This window comes from Nelumbo nucifera, chromosome 5, assembly GCF_055504915.1.
Source record: "Nelumbo nucifera cultivar China Antique chromosome 5, China Antique-T2T, whole genome shotgun sequence".
Classification (NCBI taxonomy): domain Eukaryota; kingdom Viridiplantae; phylum Streptophyta; class Magnoliopsida; order Proteales; family Nelumbonaceae; genus Nelumbo; species Nelumbo nucifera.
The window spans coordinates 36,820,209-36,840,045 of record NC_142653.1 but is presented as its reverse complement, the minus strand read 5'-3'; the positions used below and the strand labels follow the sequence as shown (position 1 = coordinate 36,840,045).

General features: G+C 31.4%; 1 protein-coding gene across 2 annotated transcripts in view; it reads left to right on the top strand.

Annotated features, from left to right (window-relative positions):
* The first annotated feature begins 5,065 nt into the window (after positions 1–5,065).
* Positions 5,066–19,837, top strand: part of CALS5 (callose synthase 5) — a 37,104-nt gene continuing 22,332 nt past the window's right edge. The window contains exons 1-22 of one of the 2 annotated variants that reach the window (XM_088888482.1): positions 5,066–5,277; positions 5,375–5,428; positions 5,835–6,054; positions 7,159–7,259; positions 11,344–11,465; positions 11,580–11,676; positions 11,803–11,913; positions 12,015–12,143; positions 12,250–12,342; positions 12,719–12,810; positions 12,943–13,069; positions 13,195–13,332; positions 13,421–13,497; positions 13,602–13,680; positions 13,776–13,901; positions 13,996–14,113; positions 14,576–14,910; positions 16,030–16,082; positions 16,940–17,000; positions 17,105–17,186; positions 17,270–17,319; positions 17,445–17,531. In XM_088888482.1, coding sequence (XP_088744608.1) covers positions 5,871–6,054; positions 7,159–7,259; positions 11,344–11,465; positions 11,580–11,676; positions 11,803–11,913; positions 12,015–12,143; positions 12,250–12,342; positions 12,719–12,810; positions 12,943–13,069; positions 13,195–13,332; positions 13,421–13,497; positions 13,602–13,680; positions 13,776–13,901; positions 13,996–14,113; positions 14,576–14,910; positions 16,030–16,082; positions 16,940–17,000; positions 17,105–17,186; positions 17,270–17,319; positions 17,445–17,531 — 2,262 coding nt within the window. In that variant the 5' untranslated portion in view covers positions 5,066–5,277; positions 5,375–5,428; positions 5,835–5,870. The other variant, XM_088888481.1, reaches the window with a different exon arrangement.

Below are 19,837 nucleotides of genomic sequence, written 5' to 3'. Positions count from 1 at the left end.
CTATACGGTTGACCATGATGTGAGATAACTGGGTATACAAAAATTTACAATCTTTTGTATCACATGCACATTTACTAATAATAGTAACATAATATGTGTCACATATATGTATATATGTACAAGATAATTTTAAAATCTAAATTATGAAACAGTATGATTTTTAAACTATGGTGAGATCCATGTGGATCTCCATTTTCATTTTAAATTGGATTAATTTAGTCCTTTTCTATAGTAAGAAACTATATACAAATAAATATATAGATAGACAGATCTTATATATATATATATATATATATATATATATATATATATATATATTATAATCGGTAATGGCAGTAACTAAATTACTCCCATTTGGCGAAAGGGGAGACCACACCTTTCGTGTGTATGTGTGTATACAAATATATATATATATACTGTTATCTATTTATTTTAACCCGGTTTTAATAATTACTGATTATTACAGTAATTTAATAAATATAATTAGTGATTATAATTAATAATTACAATTATTATAAGCATTGTTAATAAATAGATTTTTACTTTAATTTTACTTTCAATTAAAATTATAAATACTGTTATTAAAAAATACTGTTAATAAATTTAGTAAGTATTGTGATTTTAAAAATAATTAAAAGTATTGTTACTGATTATTTAATAAAATATTATAACTAATGACTATCACTGATAAATACTTAATTTAATTTAATTTTGGTAATTATTAATTTAATGGATAATATTAATAAATCCTATTCATAAATTTAATAATTACTGTTATACTAAAAATAACTAAATAATATTATTAAAACTATCATTACTGATTATTTAATAAAATATTATAATTACTTACTATTATTGATAAATATTGTTAATAATTAAATATTTAATAAATAATGTTAACAAAAATCAGCAAAAATAATGTTTGTCTTTTTGCTTATTGAATTTCTTTGGTTTAAATTTTTGGGTTTTGTGCTTTTAAGATTGCTACATAATGTTACTTAAAAATACTATTTGCATTTAGTTTAATGAATTGCTTCAAGGATCTAAATAACAACATGAGTCGATATGCCCTATGTTGGTGCTTCTTTTTATGTTTTACTTTTTTTTTGAAATCGGTTTAGAGGGACCGATTTAAGGCCTGTCTATCCTCTGTACCAGTGGCTGACCTGATACAATCCCTGTAGGGGCGTATCGGGAAGCCCCGACATGATACATATCTGCCTATACGGGCCGGTATGTGTCAATACTTTGAACCTTGAATTGCTTTGGTTTACATTTATAGATTTTGTGCTTTGAAGATTGTTACATATTGTAAGTTAAAAATATTACTATTTGACTTTGTTTTTGAAATTTAATAACTGTTATACCTAAAATTGTCAAATAATGTAACAATAGCAATTGTCAAATAATTATAAAAATTATCAAATATAAATTAAAAGAAATTACCATTATTATACATAAATTACAATGTTTATAAAAAAAATTACTAAAAATAAATCAAAAGAAATTATCACAAATTAGTAGACTTTAGGATGATAATTACTTGAAATTATCAAATAATATAATCATAAATACATTAAAATAATTTGACAAAAATTATCATAAATTAGTAGAAATGTCCAAAAATAGCCACTATATTCCATAAAATCGATAAATTACTATAATTTACCAATAAACTATCATATAATAAATATAATACATTAGTACATATTTAGCAAGCAATTAGTATATAATATAAATTACCAGAAATTAGTAGAAATTATATAATATAACTAATTTCCACTAATTGACTAACAAACTATCATATAATAAGTATAAAAAATAAGTATATATTGACCAAGAATTCTCATAAATTAGTATAATAGAAATTACCAGAAATTAGAAGAACTTAGCCAAAAATAATCACTAATTTCCATAAAATATTATATTTACCAAGAATTATCATAAATTATTATATAATAGAAATGACCATAAATTAGTATAACTTAGGGATAAATAACCATTAATTTCCATAAAATATGATAAAATAGATGAAATTAGTATTACTTTATAAAAATAACCATTAAATTCCAAAAATTAGTAGAACTTAGGATGATAATTACTTCAAATTATCAAATAATATGAACCTAAATAAATTACAATAATTTGTCAAAAATTGTATTTCATTTTCCCGACATCGTATGGGTCCCTGCTAGTTGCTTATTAAATGGGTATTTTGATTTCAATTTTTAGGCATTTATTTTCAAAATGAGCAATATATTTATTTCACATGAAAACTATTTTGATCATGTACCTTTGATGTCTTATTTTTAGGCTAAGTTAGGGAGCGCTTAAAATTAAGTGCTTATTTGAGTAAACATGCTTATTTTGGGCAGGGACTACACTAATAATCACTTATTTGCGCTTGGGAAATAAACCCGAAATAAATGCTTATTCTAAAAATAAATACTTATTTGAGAAGCACAAATTTTGGGTTTATTTTTAAGTTCTTATTTCCTTCTAGCCTATCTTGGCCCACCAAGTCATTTTTAAGGTGCATGTGAATCACCCGCCATTTTAAAAATACCAATACTACCTCTGTTTAAAACAAGTGCTTTTCACTAAACACTCATAAGTGCTTATTAGAATAAGCACTTATTTTTATGCACTTACTTTTCAAATAATCATCCCAAACTTGGCCCATGCGATGCATTGGCTGGTGTTAAAAGATAACCATATAAATATTTTATAGGGGAGTAATTATAGGTTTTATAATAAAAGGGAAACTGAAACAGTTGTAAGTAGCCCATATTTTATTTTTTATTTTTTAAATAAAAACACAAAATTCTAAGGGGGTTAGTAGAGCTGTAAAGTGGGCTGTGCAAGGTACGGCCTGGTCACTATAGCAACCAAGCCATGTCAGGCTTCGGTTTTGAGGCTAGCATAGCACAACACGAAAAAGTGGGTCGTGCTATGCTGGGCCACAACGCATACATAATTTTTTAATTTATTTTATTATTTCATATATAAATAATTGTATATATCAAAATTCAAGGGAAGCAATTGTAATTACCAAATTTCAAGAGAAGTTTCAACGACAACAGTCAAAAACTTCAGGAAGGTGATTACAATTACTAAACTTTAGGGAAGGTTTTAACAACAGTCACAAACTTTAGTGAAAGTTTTAGCAATTTATCCTATCTTTTAATTGAGAAAATTAAGACAAAAGAATTTTTGTGAGGAAACATGTTTGTAGGGCAGCATTTGATCCCAAGTAGCTACTACAACCAGCTGGCTGGAGACCTTACCAGCCAACTGGCTGGCATCTTGCAATGTTACATCACGTTTTAATCTAAAACATTGTAGGTCCATGAACAATTGCTATTAATGTAGCAAAATACATTCTTTGATCATTTCTTAGTATTAAAACTCTTTTGGCTAAGTTCAGGAAGAGTATAAATATAAATATGTATACTGCAAAATCTTGTATATTCTATTTCTAAACTTTGTACAAAAATTTGTATTGTACATATTTGTAGCAAAATACATTCTTTGATCATTTCTTAGTATTAAAACTCTATTGACTAAGTTCAGAAAGAGTATAAATACAAATATGTATAATACAAAATCTTGTATTTTTTATTTCTAAACCTTGTTACTGTACATATTTGTATTTGTATCTTTCCAAACTAAGCCTTTAATTCAGAATTAAGTGGGATTTGGGATTTATATAAGCCTTTTTTATTATGGCATTTATTTCTCGTTTTATATTTAATTCTATAAATTTATGCTAAGATTTTTATTGATATTACTATGAAATTGGTATATCTGAATATGTAAACAAATGAATTCGAATCAAATTAACAAAAAAAAAAATCCAAATGTATATAGTACATATCCATTGGATATCAAGGCCATGTTTGGGAGTGCTTAAGTTAAAAATAAGTGCTTAAAAACAAGTGCTTATTTGAATAAGCATTTATTTGCATTTGCCCCACAACTTTTTCAAGTGCTTATTTTTTAAAATAGGTACTTATTTTATATTAGGCGTTTGTAGTTCTTTTCTCTAGTAAACACTTAAATAAACATTTGTAACAATTTAGTCCTTCATTTTCTTTCAAGTTTTCAAAATATACCATTTGAAAGCACTTTTATTAAACTAATTTTATAAAAATACTTTTATAAAACACTTTTATGAAAGTATTTTTATGAAAGTACTTTTATAAAAGCACTTTTATGAATGTACTTTTATGAAAATAGTAACTTTCACAAAAATACTTTTATAAAAATACTTTCATAAAAGTACTTATATAAAAATGCTTTCATAAAAGTACTTTTATAAAATTCAACTAGGGATAATTTTATAAGTGGTAATTTAAAATTCAACTAGAGATAGTTTTGAAAGAAAAAAATTAAATAAGTGCTTATACATAAAAAGATGGAAATTTGGGCTTAAAAAATAAGCCCTTAATTTTAAAATAAAAATTCATTTTAGACTTATTTCCCAGCTTAATGACTCAAATATACACTTCTTTTGAATAAACATATATTTTTAAGCACTCCCAAACATGGCCTAAATTGAATTCCGATCTTTCCGATTTTCATCGGCTTTGCTTTGAAGGTTACCCGTAACCAAATTTAACCCGACCCGTTTGTGCCACTAGCCACAAGCATCATGTAACAAACAGACATGAGACAACTAGCTGAAAAAATCGCATTTCCATACCAATGGATTATTTACTTTTTGGTAATTATATAAAAATTCCTAAAAAATAAATTATTTTTTCTGATAATATTTGCTTGATCGGGTAGTAACGTGTGCCGTGTGCGGAGCAGCTACAACTACCGTATAATTACGGTCCGGAGAGTGGAGACAAATGACAACGACCTTCCTCCGTCTCAGTCTTCTCCGCGAATTCTTTGCCGACTACCTCAGTAAAAGAGTGCCTAAACCGCAATGCCACGCGGCAAACGAGACTACCTGTAACAAATGTTCGGACAGGATTCTTCCATTCCCCTATTACCGCTGGGCCCCACAATCGCAACAGAAAACAGTTCTAATCTTTTACCACGAGTGCTCTCACTAGTCACTACTCGCGTGAGTACACCAACGCCATCGTACACACACACATACATCCCTCTCTCGCTATTTCCCACCTTTTCCATTTTTTGCTCCCGCGCCATCTCTCTCTCTTCCTCCTCCTTTCTTTCTCTTTTCTATCTCACTCCTGAGACCCGCCCGGAGCAGCCTCGCCTCACACTGGAAGGTCAACAGACAATGACGTTAAACAAGGATGAGTACACTTCTCACTCTCTCTCTCGGACTCTGCTCTCTCATCTATCAGATTCTTATTATTCGATTTTCCTTCTCTTGGTTTCTTGTCTGGACTTGCAGGCAAAGGTGCTCGAGCGGCTAGGTTTCAAGATCGAACGTGACTTTCTGACCAAAGTGAGTTTTGTGGAGAATTACTTTGATTGTTTCTGGAAACAAAAGTTATCTCAGGCTTCGATTTTTTCTTTCTTTTTCTCTTTTTAATTTTCTGTCCCGTCGTCCCGGCTTCTTATCTTGGTCGGATTTCGTAGAGTTTATGCTAGTATTCGACAAGTAATTTGTTGATGATTGATGGTGAATTTTCGCATTCCATAATGTGGAATGCTAGTATTCGACAAGCCGCTTTTAGCTTTTGTTTTGATCGAGCTATCTCATTCAGTCCGATCGTCTATCGGAGTTTTTAGCTTGTTCTCCATTTTCGTTTCATCGCAAGTGATCGATTTGCATTCGGCTTAAGTTCAACTAAGTTTTCTACTTTAACTGTATACATATTTGACTCTTCATCTTTCTGTTGATCATCAAGGAGTAAAGAAGATTGGTGAAGCTCTAGATCTCTGCAATGTCCGGCACCGAGTCAGGCCCTCAGGGGCTGACAAGGAAGTCGTCGCGAAGCGCGACAACGACGACCGTCACCATGGAGGTCTTTGACAATGAGGTTGTTCCTCCGAACCTTGCATCCATTGCTCCGATACTCCGTGTCGCGACCGAGATAGAAGCTGAGAGACCGAGAGTTGCATATCTCTGTAAGTTCATTTAACTTGTGACAGAAACTCTTGAAATTTGGAAAGAGAAAGACAGTTGCAATCCTTTCCATTTAAGCTGCGTTTGGTTGCACGTAAGAAGAAAAAACCATACGATCTTATTTCTTGGAAATCTTTCTATTTGAGAAGCATACGAATGCTGCAAGATAAGACATGTATATGAATAGGAGGACAAGCCTCTTATATCTTATGAGAAGGAATGCCATTTTCCTACCATTAGTGCTCATTTTTGGAACGTGTTCAGTTTTCAAAGCACCATAAATAGCAATTTTCAACAATTAATTTATCTTAGGTGCAACCAAACGGAACTTTCAGGTAAGAAATGAATCATTGAATCTGAAATCTTGAGCTAAAATGGCAAGCTTTTCGCTCGATCTCTTAACTTAAAGCAGGTGGCAGTATTGGACCAATCACATTATTGGTTCAACCTAATGGAATATTTAGGCCAAATTTTGATTTGATTTGATTTGGTGATTGATCTGAATGTTCAGCTGCATCATTTAGACGGTGATGTGAATTGTTTTTCGCCGTTATGAGTTATATCATTTGATTTGAAAATAAATTTGTTATTAAAACAAAAGCACATAAAACATTTTTTTTTCATTGTATATGTGTTTTTTTTTCAAAACTGAAAAAACAAATGAATTTCTGGGGTGAAAAACACGTTTTCATATGATGATACTCCAAAAATCAACTTTATTTTTACTTTTGTAATTATCAAAACAAAATAACAGTCACAAAACGTGTTTCAATTGATTTTTTTCTTGTATGTTAAATTGTTTTTTATAAGGCTACAAGCAAGCATTTAAACAGGGCCCAATTTATTGTTCCGCCATGCTCCTCTACTATCGTGTCTATGCAGAGTTGATTCGAGCTAAAAATCTGACATTTTAGCTCGGGTTTTTGATAGCATTACTCCTTAGAAACAGAGATCTCTTAATCTGGCGTGCTTTTGATTACTTTTTTTTAAGAATCGGATATTGGATTAATGTTGCATGCTTTTGAATGTGCATAGTATGTTATGCAGTCTTCTTTACATTTCTGCCTTTATTTAATTTTTCTTTATTTAATTTTTTTTCTGGAAAGGTCGATTTTACGCATTTGATAAAGCTCATAGATTGGATCCAAGCTCGAGCGGTCGTGGTGTTCGACAGTTCAAGACAGCTCTTCTGCAACGATTAGAGCGGGTGAGGTTTTTCAGTTCCTTCGCTTGAACGTCTCAGCTTGCGTGCTTTTAATTTCGCCTGGAACGGGGGTGGAAATTATTTAACAAATTACTAGTGGGGACTGGGGACCCGTGGAAAATAATTAATATTAAATTAATAATTAAAATTTATTGTTAATTAACTAAAAGTATTTAATATTTAAAATTTTAATAATTGTATTTTTATTTAATATTGATTTACAGAAAATAATTACTGTTAATTTAATATGAATAAATATTTTTAATAAATTTAATGTTATTAATAATTTATAATAATTGTTGTTATTTTTACTATTTTTAAATAAAATTTTGATTAACTTTAAATAAATAAAAATAATTACAAAATCTAACATTTTTATTAGTTTCACTAATAATTAACAACTATATAGGAATCACAACATGGTGGGTTCAGGGTGGGGCACCCCATCATTGTCCTTGCCCCATAGTCAAGACACTATCCCATCCACGCCTCGTCCCCAATGTCAAGCGGGTTCCAAGCAAGGCAACCACTCTTCAATGTCGGGCGAGTTCAGGGGCAAGGCACCTCCACTCCTCATCAAAAATGGGGAATCCTCGAATTTCCCTGTCTCGTCCCCAATATTGGGTGGGTTTCAAGTAGAAGTGTAAATCGGGTTTGGGTTGGCACGACACGACTCGCATGCAGCCCACACAAAGTGTGGGTCATGTCGTGCAGGCCCATGGGGTGTCCTGGGTCGTGCCTCCTTGCGGGATAATTTGGGGGGCCGGTTAAGCACGACCCACAGCTCAATCTTGCACGTGCCCGTGCAGTGTCTCGTGGGTCAGGCTGGTCCATGGCCTTGGGGCAGGCCAAACTATGAGAAGTCCATTTAAAAAAAATGAAAAAGATGTTTAAATTTTTATTTCATATCATTTTTTATGTAAACAGTCGTTTATATATACAATTAGACTTATTCATGGGCCGGGTAGCCCAATGGCCCTGCCCTGCCTGACCTATTATTTTTCAGGCTTAGACAAAATTTCATGCCCGTGGTCTCGAGCTCGGGCTTTCTCAAATAAGCCCAATCCAATACTATTACATATATAAAAAAAGTACTTTTGTTATATATATAATAAATATCTATATATATATATATATTTATATATATGCTTCTTAAATTATTAATAAATATCAATTTACTATTAAGAAATATAAATCAGCTTATTAATTTATTAAATTATTACGAAATTAATATAATATTAGTTTATAAAAGTATATTGAAATTGAGACATTTTGTGTACAGATTAGGCTTCAGGCTTGGGCTCGAGCTTCGGGATTTATGTAAGGGCTGGGCTCGGGCTTGGGTTTGCACATTTTATGTTGATAAAGAGGCCCATGTTAGTTATAAAACTATGATTTTTAGAAATTAAAAATTTTATTTAATTATAGTCTAGTATAAAAAATATATAACATTTCTATATATATATATTAATATAAAATTTGTTATTTAAATTTTATATAATAATATTTACCATATATGCATATAACTTCCAAGTTGAGCTTATTAGGGGTTGTTTAGCTTGAGCCATATCCGCTAAAGCCATCATTGGACTCCAAAAGTTTGATACACAATTAGACTTCGAATCTAATTATCCCTGATAATGTGTGGGCATGGTGCATATCTCAGCTAGACCTAACTCAAAAGAAAAAAAGTTTGAGCCTGTAAATTTATAGATCTAATTGGGTTAGGTTAAGTTATAAACAATTTGCTACTTTTTATTATTAATTATTAAAATATAGTAATTTCTAGAAATCATCTTATTTTTAGAAATATTGCTAATTCTAGTAATTAAATATAACTTTTTGGTAATTAAATATAATTTTCTACTATTTATAGCTTAATTTATAATTACTGTTAATTATGGTTTGAAAATAATTATTTTTAATTATATTACTATTAATAATTAAAATACATTATTTTTTATTATTATTCAGTCTTTTTTGCAATAAAATACAATTAATTTAATTTTTTAATTACTTTTAGTATTTCAATTAAGATTTAGGTTTTTCAAAATTTTTGGATTTTTAATTAATTTTTGGTGTTTTTTATTATTATTCCATAATTTTTGCATGAGTATTTTTCAATAATTTTCAGTATTTTCAGCATTTATTTTTGCATATTAATTACTACAAAATTAATTTGCATTTGCTTTCAGTAAAAATAAATTAAATAACTAAATAAATACAATAGTTAATAAAAAATACAGCTAATTTTCAATACTTTTCAATAATTTTTGGCTTGGGTATTTTTTAATAATAAAATACTATTAACTGTACATTTTAATTATTTTCAACAAATACCCTTATTAATATAAAATATCGTTAATTTTAATATTTTTAATTATTTCTAATTAATTATTTGTATCTTTTCATTATTATTCAGTAATTTTTGCAATAAAATACTGTTAATAAAATAGGTTCTACATTTGAAAATTTCATTAATTTTTATCATTTTTAATGAGTTCATTATGCACAATAAAGGTCTAAACTCATAAAAATTATTAATTAATTAAAAATGCATTCATACAAAATTATCTAATAATATTATTAAAATTATCAGTTAATATTTATTATATTTAATTAATTTTTGGTAGTTTTTCATTATTATTCAGTAATTTTTGCAATAAAATATTGTTAGTAAAATGGGTTCTACATTTTAAATTTTTATTAATTTTTTTCATTTTTAATGAGTTCATTGTGCACAATAAAGGTCTTAACTTATAAAGTTATCTAACAATATTATTAAAACTATCAATTAATATTTTTATATTTAAATTTCTTATTTTTATTGTCATTTATTAAGTTTGACTTTTAAGTGGAATTGAAACACATTTTTAATATTTATTAAGTTTTGTTAATATTTATGTTTAGTGAAAGTTTAGTGGATTTTTAAATTAATATTTTTTATTATTTAACCTCAACCTATTTATATTATTTGATTTATATTATTATTATTCTCTCTCTATCTTTTTTAAATGTAATAATAACATGCATTAAAATAAGTGGCCTTGAAAAACCCAGCAATCTCTCTCTTATATGTTTTTTCATATGTAATAATAACATTCATTAAAATAAGAGGCATTAGAAAACTCAAAGGTTTCTCTCTAAGGTGTAAAACTTTACTAATTTAATCAAGATAAGCAATGATTATTTATATTTTTAAAACAAAAAAACAGAAAAAAATAGATAAATAACTTCTTTCAAAAGAGACATGTTAATATGCAAGACCAATTTTAATATATAGATAGATAGATAGATAATGATAAGTTTTTAAGTTTTTACATACTTTCGTAGCCCTGTATTTGGAACATCTTTGTACTTGTATATTTTCATTCATGATGAGACATTCTCAATGCACGGCTGCTAGAGTTGTGCTGACGGTTTGAGTTCGAAATTAGTGAGCACCAAATCCGGATTCCTCCTATTGTACCGGATTACCGGATTAACGTAATCACCCATAAAAAAAGTACAACTGTCAACTGCCACATGCAAATCAATTTCGGAGCACGTGGTCGATACAATCCGGTGATGAACGAGTTATGCCCTGGTTTCACCAATTATGGCGACTCGGTTGCTAGGATGCCCCTGCCGCCAGAATTTCTGGGGGGTTGGGGGGTATGGCACTATGGCCCGTATGATGATGGGCTACCGCCGTTGTGTAGTGACTGTAGTCCCATGGAAAATGAAAAAAATAAAAAAATTCTCAGTCCCGATAAAAGATTTTCCTGTTTCTTGGTAAAATTTCGGTGTAATCCGAACATTTGCAAAGCAGAAATATTTCCTTTCCACACTCTGCGATAAGTGACGAGAAGAAGGTTTAAGAATTATTTCATTCAGTTTCTTGCCTTACTATAATTCCGTGTATTCTAAGATTCCGAGCACTTTCTTCATTTCAAGCTTTGACCTGGTTTCACTATCTTGGATAGTTAATTATTGTTCTGAATCATCGGTTATCACTTGGAATCATATTTGACTTCTGCTGACTTTTAGGATCATTTCCCATTTTGTATGCTGCTGCAGCATAAACTGATTTCAAATTTTGTAATAGGACAATGCATCAAGTCTTGCCTCCAGAGTTAAAAAGAGTGATGCACGTGAAATTGAGAGTTTTTATCAGCAATACTATGAACACTACGTCAGGGCCCTGGATAAAGGGGAGCAGGCAGATAGGTAATTATACAATGATCTTTCTCCCTGTGCTTATGCTCTTGCCTGCATGTTGCGATGGATGGCCGCCCTTTTATTTTGAAATGGATAACTTATGGATTACCGATTTCTTGATAGAGCCCAACTCGGGAAAGCCTACCAGACAGCTGGAGTGCTTTTTGAAGTGCTATGTGCCGTTAATAAGACTGAAAAAGTTGAAGAAGTTGCTCCTGAGGTTTGTCAGATTCTTTCTCCAATGCTTGTTAATTGTTTCAGGTTTTGTTGGCTTGTTTTTTCATTCTTAAGCTGCATTGAGATATATCTAGCGCTTGAGTGTATCTGAATTTTGTACTCTGAACAGATTATTGCAGCAGCAAAAGATGTCCAAGAAAAAACAGAAATATATACCCCCTATAATATTCTTCCACTTGACGCTGCCGGAGCTTCACAATCTATCATGCAGCTTGAGGAGGTATTAGATTTTTTGGATGTTTTTTCATCATTTTCCTTTATGCCACCATGTTTCTCTGAGGTTGCTCATAAAAAAGGTTTATTGCGTCCTGTTCATTCCAGGTTAAGGCAGCTGTGGCTGCTCTGTCAAACAGTCGTGGTTTGAACTGGCCAACTACATATGAGCAGCACAGACAGAAAACTGGAGACTTGGACCTTCTTGATTGGCTAAGGGCTATGTTTGGATTTCAGGTTCTTTAAAATCAACCAAATGATCAAGATCCTAATTTGTTTTAGTTTCTAAAAGCCCTTCAAGAGATTAATGCCCTTTAAACCGTTTGATACTTTATATATACAGAGAGACAATGTGAGAAACCAGAGGGAGCATTTGATTTTATTGCTTGCCAATGTTCATATAAGGCTTGTACCTAAGCCTGAGCCTCTCAATAAGGTATATACTGTTCTCTTATTTAAATTGTACTGATACATTCAACCAGTGAGGGCTAGTCCATTTTAATTTAATGCTCCAAACGATCTTGAAGTGTAAGATAACTGGACAATCCTCCACAGGTAATAAAGTATATACTACTCTCTCTCTCTTTCTCTCCCCCCCCCCTCTCGGAAGGTCATGATGTTGTAGAGCATCTCTTATGTAAAATGTACTATTGTACTGTCACTCAAATATGTCTTTGATCTATTTATTACTTTATATGACTTTATTTATTTATCCTTTTCAAGTTAAAATTCTATCCAACAGATTCTGAGCCACTTAACTTTGAGAATGGATTCCTTTTGTGTCATTGGTTAAAACTGATTCTCCTATGCAGCTTGATGAGCGAGCGGTTGATGCAGTTATGAACAAGGTTTTCAAGAACTATAAAACATGGTGTAAATTTTTGGGACGAAAACACAGTTTACGGTGAGTTGTAGAACATTGCACTTTTTGTTTGTGACCCTTGAAACATGCCTCTGTTGTAGCATAAATACCAGATTTTGGCTTCTTATTCTTAATTTGGTGGCTGCTGTGATAAAATATGTCTCTTACTTGTAGCCTTCCTCAAGGGCAACCTGAAGTCCAGCAGCGGAAGATACTCTACATGGGTCTATATCTTCTTATCTGGGGTGAAGCAGCTAATGTTCGTTTTATGCCAGAATGTATATGCTACATTTTTCATAATGTAAGTATCATTCATTCATCTGTAAATGTTCAATTTTTGGTCTGTTTCAGTTTGTTTACTCTCTTCAACCAAGTTTACATGTTCTGTTTCAAACCAGTAATACCATGTTCTCAATATGCTTTTAGATGGCATATGAACTCCATGGTCTATTAGCTGGAAATGTCAGCATTGTGACTGGTGAAAACATCAGACCTTCTTATGGTGGAGATGATGAGGCATTTCTCAGAAAGGTCATAACACCAATATATCGTGTGATAGAGATGGTATGTTTCAAAAAAAAAAACACTGAGCTAATTCAAAATTCCACTGTTCCCATTCTGGACATAAGGACATGGTAATGATGATTTCCAGGAAGCAAAAAAGAGCAAAAATGGAAAAGCCCCTCATTCAGCTTGGTGTAACTATGACGATCTAAATGAATATTTCTGGTTTGTAATGAGCTTGAATATGATATACCTAAAAATCAGAATCTCATTAGTTTCTTGAGTCTCTGCAGTTTTATTAACAGTTGCATATGCTGCATATCCTTCAGGTCAGCTGGCTGCTTCTCTCTGGGATGGCCTATGCGTGATGATGGTGATTTCTTTAAGTCAACGCGCAACACAACACAGGTGATCTTATCACAATTTTGATAGACCCTAGCACCTTATTCATAAATGTATTATCTAAAATAATTGCCTATTTCTTAACATATACACCATGACAGGGAAACCAAACATCTCATACAAAATCTGAAAGAACAGGCAAGTCAAATTTTATTGAGACCAGAACATTTTGGCACATCTTTCGAAGTTTTGATCGTATGTGGACCTTCTACATACTGGCTCTGCAGGTATTTGTTACAAGAGGGTAGACATGCTAAATCAGCAATATATTTTGCCATTTAAGTCATTTGATAATTATAAATTTCAAATGTTCTGTTTCAGGCAATGTTGATCGTTGCATGGCGTGGTCGTTCACCAATGGATATATTATTCCAAAGGAAGATCTTACATTCTGTTTCTAGTATTTTTATTACAGCAGCCTTTCTACGTTTCCTTCAGAGTATGAATATTCTAACTTATGATCAATTTTTGAATGATAATCATTATAGTTAGTCTTGTTTCCTTTGAACCTTATGTAGCTTAAAAATGAGAATGCCATAAACAATTGCTACTAGGGATATCAAATATGTAGATACTGGGTATTGTGATGATTCATCAAATTTTACTTAATTTTTTATTGAACTATATTTTCCATTTGTATTTTGGGTTCATTTTTGCCCCAAACTGGTCTATTGTTGGTTTTATTTTCAGTTTTATATTTTTACCCTTGTATATTCTTTTGTCCTGATATTATCTGGGTTTGTCAAAATACATGATCCATTTAGTCGTGCATAAGATAACATCAATGACTTCTAATAGATAATTGAAACTTATAATGGTCTAATTTCTACTTGTTTAACTCCTAGACAAAGTTTGCTATGCTCTGGATTTCTGCTCTGATTTCTCATCATATTCATGGTAGGTATTTTGGACCTTGTTTTGAACTTCCCTGGGTACCATAGGTGGAAATTTACTGATGTGATGAGAAACATTCTCAAGGTCGTAGTTAGTCTTGCATGGCTTATTATCCTTCCACTATGTTACTTACAATCCTTCAAAGTCACTCCTCAGCAAATTAAGAGCATGTTGACATGGGCACATCATGTAAAGGGAATACCACCTTTATATATCATTGCTGTGGTTATATACCTTCTTCCCAACTTACTAGCAGGGGCTTTATTTATTTTCCCTATGCTTCGACGGTGGATTGAAAACTCGGACTGGCATATCATAAGGTTTCTTTTATGGTGGTCACAGGTATCAATGCCTGTCTGCTTTATTTTCCTTATTTTCTTTGCACATTCCATTTATTTTCTCTTAATCTGAATTAATTTAATAATCCTATCATTAAAGAGAACTGATTCATGTGCATGAACTCTGAAGCAATTTTACCATTGCTGACATTGTTTATTGAATTTTGTGTTAGTGACTAGAATTATTCTTAGCTTCAATAAAAAAGTACACACTAATTTCCTTTTACATAACTATGGATAGTCAAAGAATTTTAATTAATGATTAAAATCTTCCCAAGTACTATAATAATTATGTTTATTCCTTGTAACAAAAATCTAGCTATGAATCTCTTTTATTTATGTTTGATATAGATGCAACAGCAAATCAATAGGATAATGGGCTTTTTAGATGTACTTTTTTGGGAGAATATAACTATCTATTCATATAATCATAAAGAAAATTAATTGTACATGAGAATATGTACAAAAGGATCAGAAATAACACCGATACCCATCCCTTGACAAGAAAAGGTTTACACTGTCACCATACAAAAACCTTCCAACTCCACCTCCAGCAAGTCCATCAGCAACCAAATTAAGCTCCCTTAGAAAGAACACCAAGCCCTCTTCCCTCTTGCTATAGTTTCTACTCAATCTAATAGCATTGGCTAAATCTCCCTCAATAGCTGAGGATGAAGTCCTCAATCCATGGCTCCCAAGCTCTGATGAGAAGGGAAAGACCTCAGCCTTATCAGAGGTGCATGTCCAATGGGACCACTATGGACCCATAAGCGGCTTCCATCAAGTTTAAATAGAATTATGACAGATCGCAGCCAGTCTCAGGTTTCTGGATGTGCTGCCATCAAATTACAGATTACAGTTTAATATCTTCCTCAACTTGGGAATGGGGGAATGGAGCTTCTCAAGGTGGTTGGACCCCTGGGAAGGATATGAGAATATCCACGAGGTTTCTATGCATGTCATTGTGAGAAACTTCTCTAAATTTCTTGATTCATTCATAATAGTCATCTTTCACTCTTAGAACCACTACTTGGTCATAGACTAAATTATTTTCAATCCTTTGTTATTCCTAATATGTGAAATATCTTTATGTATATTGAATATTTTTTTTGCTTATTTGCAGCCAAGGATTTATGTTGGAAGGGGAATGCATGAAAGTCAGTTTCAACTTATCAGGTGAGTTAGATGCAGAAGACAAGTTTTTACTACACTTTTGGTAATCATGGTTTTGCAATACCCGCAATATTTGGCAAAATTTCTCTGAATTTCCCAATTTTTCTAGGGGATGATAGTTGATACGAAATTATCCAAGAAAAATTTCCTAATATCTCCAATATATTGTCAATATGTTGGCAATATTTTAGATTTCATTGATAGGAAATGCATTTAAGGTTTAAAGTTTCATAATATTATTAGAAACCTCATGATATTTCATTAAATGATAATAGATTTTAAAATTTCTTTTTCTAAAACAAATGGGGATTTAGTGGTTGAATGATTGGTTCACTATTTTGATATAATTCACTAAGTATAATTCAAAAGATAAGAAGTAACACAACTACAAAAGGGAATTCTCAATCTAATAAAAATGTATAGTGACAAAAAAGACAAAAGTTGAAGCAGAAAGTAAATGGCATATCTAATAAAGAGAAGATAAATAACAGACTAAAAGAGAGATAGAGAGAAAGATGCCTATTGAATTCTCTTAATCTTCTTTGTTTGATTCATATGGTTGTTTGCTATGGTTTTTTTTTAGTCTTAAATATGCATTTATACTTCTTATAACGCTTCCTTTAAGATTTTATTAACAACTTTCATGTTTTTTTTTGAAAAACTTCTTGACTTTTTCTATTTTCTAAATATTTTAGTGAAATTAACAAAATATCCTCAAAATTTTCCCATCTCAAAATGGAAAAAATTTCCATTGATATCAAAATTGTGAACCATGCTGGTAATGTCATGATAGGACTTTACTAGGTAGATCCAAAATTTCCTTTCTAGTTAAGATTCATAAGAACCTTGTTCTTTTTTAGGTATACTCTATTTTGGGTGCTGCTTCTGTGTTGCAAATTATCATTCAGCTACTATGTCCAGGTAATTGTACTTTTACAGTTACTTTTGTTATCCTTATATAAATCAGATGCTGAGATATAATTGATTTCTCTTTTTGTTGTTTTTGTCTATCTGTTCTTCCTCAGATAAAACCTTTAGTGAAGCCAACAAGAGATATAATGAATGTTCATCATGTTAGATATGCTTGGCATGAATTTTTTCCTAATGGTATTCATCTACATTTTCTTACCTTGTTGTCCTTCATTTCGCCATTTTATTGTGCTGTCTTAAACTTTTTACTCTTGATGTAGCTCCATACAACTTTGGTGCTGTTGTCTCCCTCTGGGCTCCCGTAATTTTGGTATATCTTACTATTCTATTTTCATATTTAACTTGAATATGAAAATATTTATTGATGTGCGTGATGAGAATTTCATGCATTTTTTCTGGGTAAATATTTCATACAAGTTTGCAAGTTTTATGCAGGTTTATTTTATGGATACTCAAATCTGGTATGCTGTTTTCTCAACCTTGTATGGTGGCTTTACTGGAGCTTTTGATCGTCTTGGAGAGGTAGAAACTTCTTATATATATATATATATAATTTTAAATAGAACTTGTGTTTTTTCCCATGTCATGCATTTCTATAGTCTCTTTCAGAATGACATGTTTCAGTGCCTAAGTCATGTCTCTTCAGTCATATTTGTTCATTTTCTTATAAGACACATGAAACCTGCAGAGTGAAACTAAATTTAGTGAACTTTCTTGCCTCAATTTGCATATTTGCTGCTACCCTTCTTCTGAGAGATGCAAATAACCCTCAGATGCCACAAATAAGGACAATTGTCATAGAACTGATGGCAATTATTCAACATTCTAGTAACTTCCTCCTCTAAGGGAATGAGAAGATGATAGGTAGCTATACTGTTTTCAGCTTACACAGTAGACTTTTCTCCATACTCTGTATACCCCTCTTACAATCTTTGTGATATTGATGAAACCCCTTAAAAACTAACCAGTAAGTATCTCTATCACCACTGTAGATTCTGTTGTAGTTCTCAACATCATACAAAGTATGACACAACTTGCTACTCAATTATGAGTCTCAAGTGTTTCAGTATGAATCTATCTAGATTCATTATCATCATCATCCATGCCTTATCCCAACTATTTGGGGTTGGCTACATGAATCCTGTTTCACCAATCTGTTCTATTTAAAGCCATATCCACTATTAAATTATCAGTGCTTGAATCATTTCTTAATACTTCTACCCATGTCCTTTTTCGTCTATCCCTAGCTCTTCTAGCCCCTTCCACTTGTAACAAATCACTTCTTCTAACTGGAGCTGTTGGTTGTCTTCTATGCACGTGACCAAACCATCTTAGTCTACTCTCTCTCATTTTATCACTTATTGGAGCTACTCTTAGGTTTCTATGGATGGCTTCATTCCTGATCCTATCCTTTATAGTTTTTCCACTCATCCATCTTAGCATTTGCATTTCTGCTACACTCATTTTCTAAATAATATATCTGGATTCATTTGAATCCAGATAAAATATTTCTACTCTCTCTCATTTGAATCTATCTGGATTTATTTCTTAAAATGATTTATAATTACTGTTTTAATTCAACTCAGCATTTATCCCTACAATTTGCGGTCAGCATTCATCCCACCACCACTGTGATCTATGGAGAACCATGCTTATATGATTTATGTGATATGGATCATTTCAATTGAAATTTAGTTATCTACTTTGTCATTCCATTGTTTCTTTTAATTTTTTAAGGGAATTTGTTTTAAAATCCTTACTAGAATAAGATTTATTTGAGCTATTTAATACCTATTAAGAAGCCTTATCGAATTTATTTTCCTTCTAGTTCATTAATAAATATATATGGTAGATAAATCACTTCTTAATATGTTTTTAATTTTTTGATGAAATTCTAAAAGGCAAAAATAAATATTGGATGCTGCACCTTAATTATTCCCAAAATCAAACTGACCTTTTATATGAGCTATTTGCTAACACATAGAGAATTTTCCACATAAAGTGTTTGCGAACATCTGACTGACCTTTTTGGATGAATGTTCGATTTGCCGACATGTCACGTAAGCTTTGTGCATATCCCTGACTCTCTGTTTGCATTCTTCTGCATTGGAGATAGATCTCTTCTCACCTTGTTTCTTTTGAATCTTGTTAGATAGACCATTCAAATCCTGCTGTCTTTGTTTTTCATTAGCATGTATTAGTAGACTCCATGTTTATCAGATGCCTTAATACTTTTAAATGCTTAATGTAACTGTAAATGGCATATATTGCTAGAGATGTTAGATACTGAATTGGAACTTGTAAAATTCATTTTTCTTGTTTCCCACCATATAATTGGCTATTATTTGATCCCAAAAATTTCCATATATGGTTGCAAAAAATCATATAAATTATATTTTTTAAATTGTAAAGAGATCTTATTTAAATAGTTGAAATATTATAAGTTGCATTAAATTAGCTTGACACAGAAAAAAAATGGCCAAGAAAGCAAAAAAAAATCAGCATAATGGATTGGATCTTGGATTTATATCCATGTCTTGGATTTTGAGACATGAGAAATTATACTTCCGGAATCCGGATCAGTCTAATGTGCTTTCCCTTTAGGCATCTTTAATCTCCATTTACTACTATCCCTTCTAGTTTTGGTGACTAGAGGGTAGAGGTGTCCTACCATATCAGGGAGTTTGTTGTAGCTTTAGTAAGTGGGATTAAGAACTTGTAACATTTCCCAGACATTAAGACTAAGAGTTGCAACTGTGATGCAGGCTCATTGGCTAATACAATGCACATTAGATCTCTGCATGTAGGATTGCTCTCCCTTAGTCCTT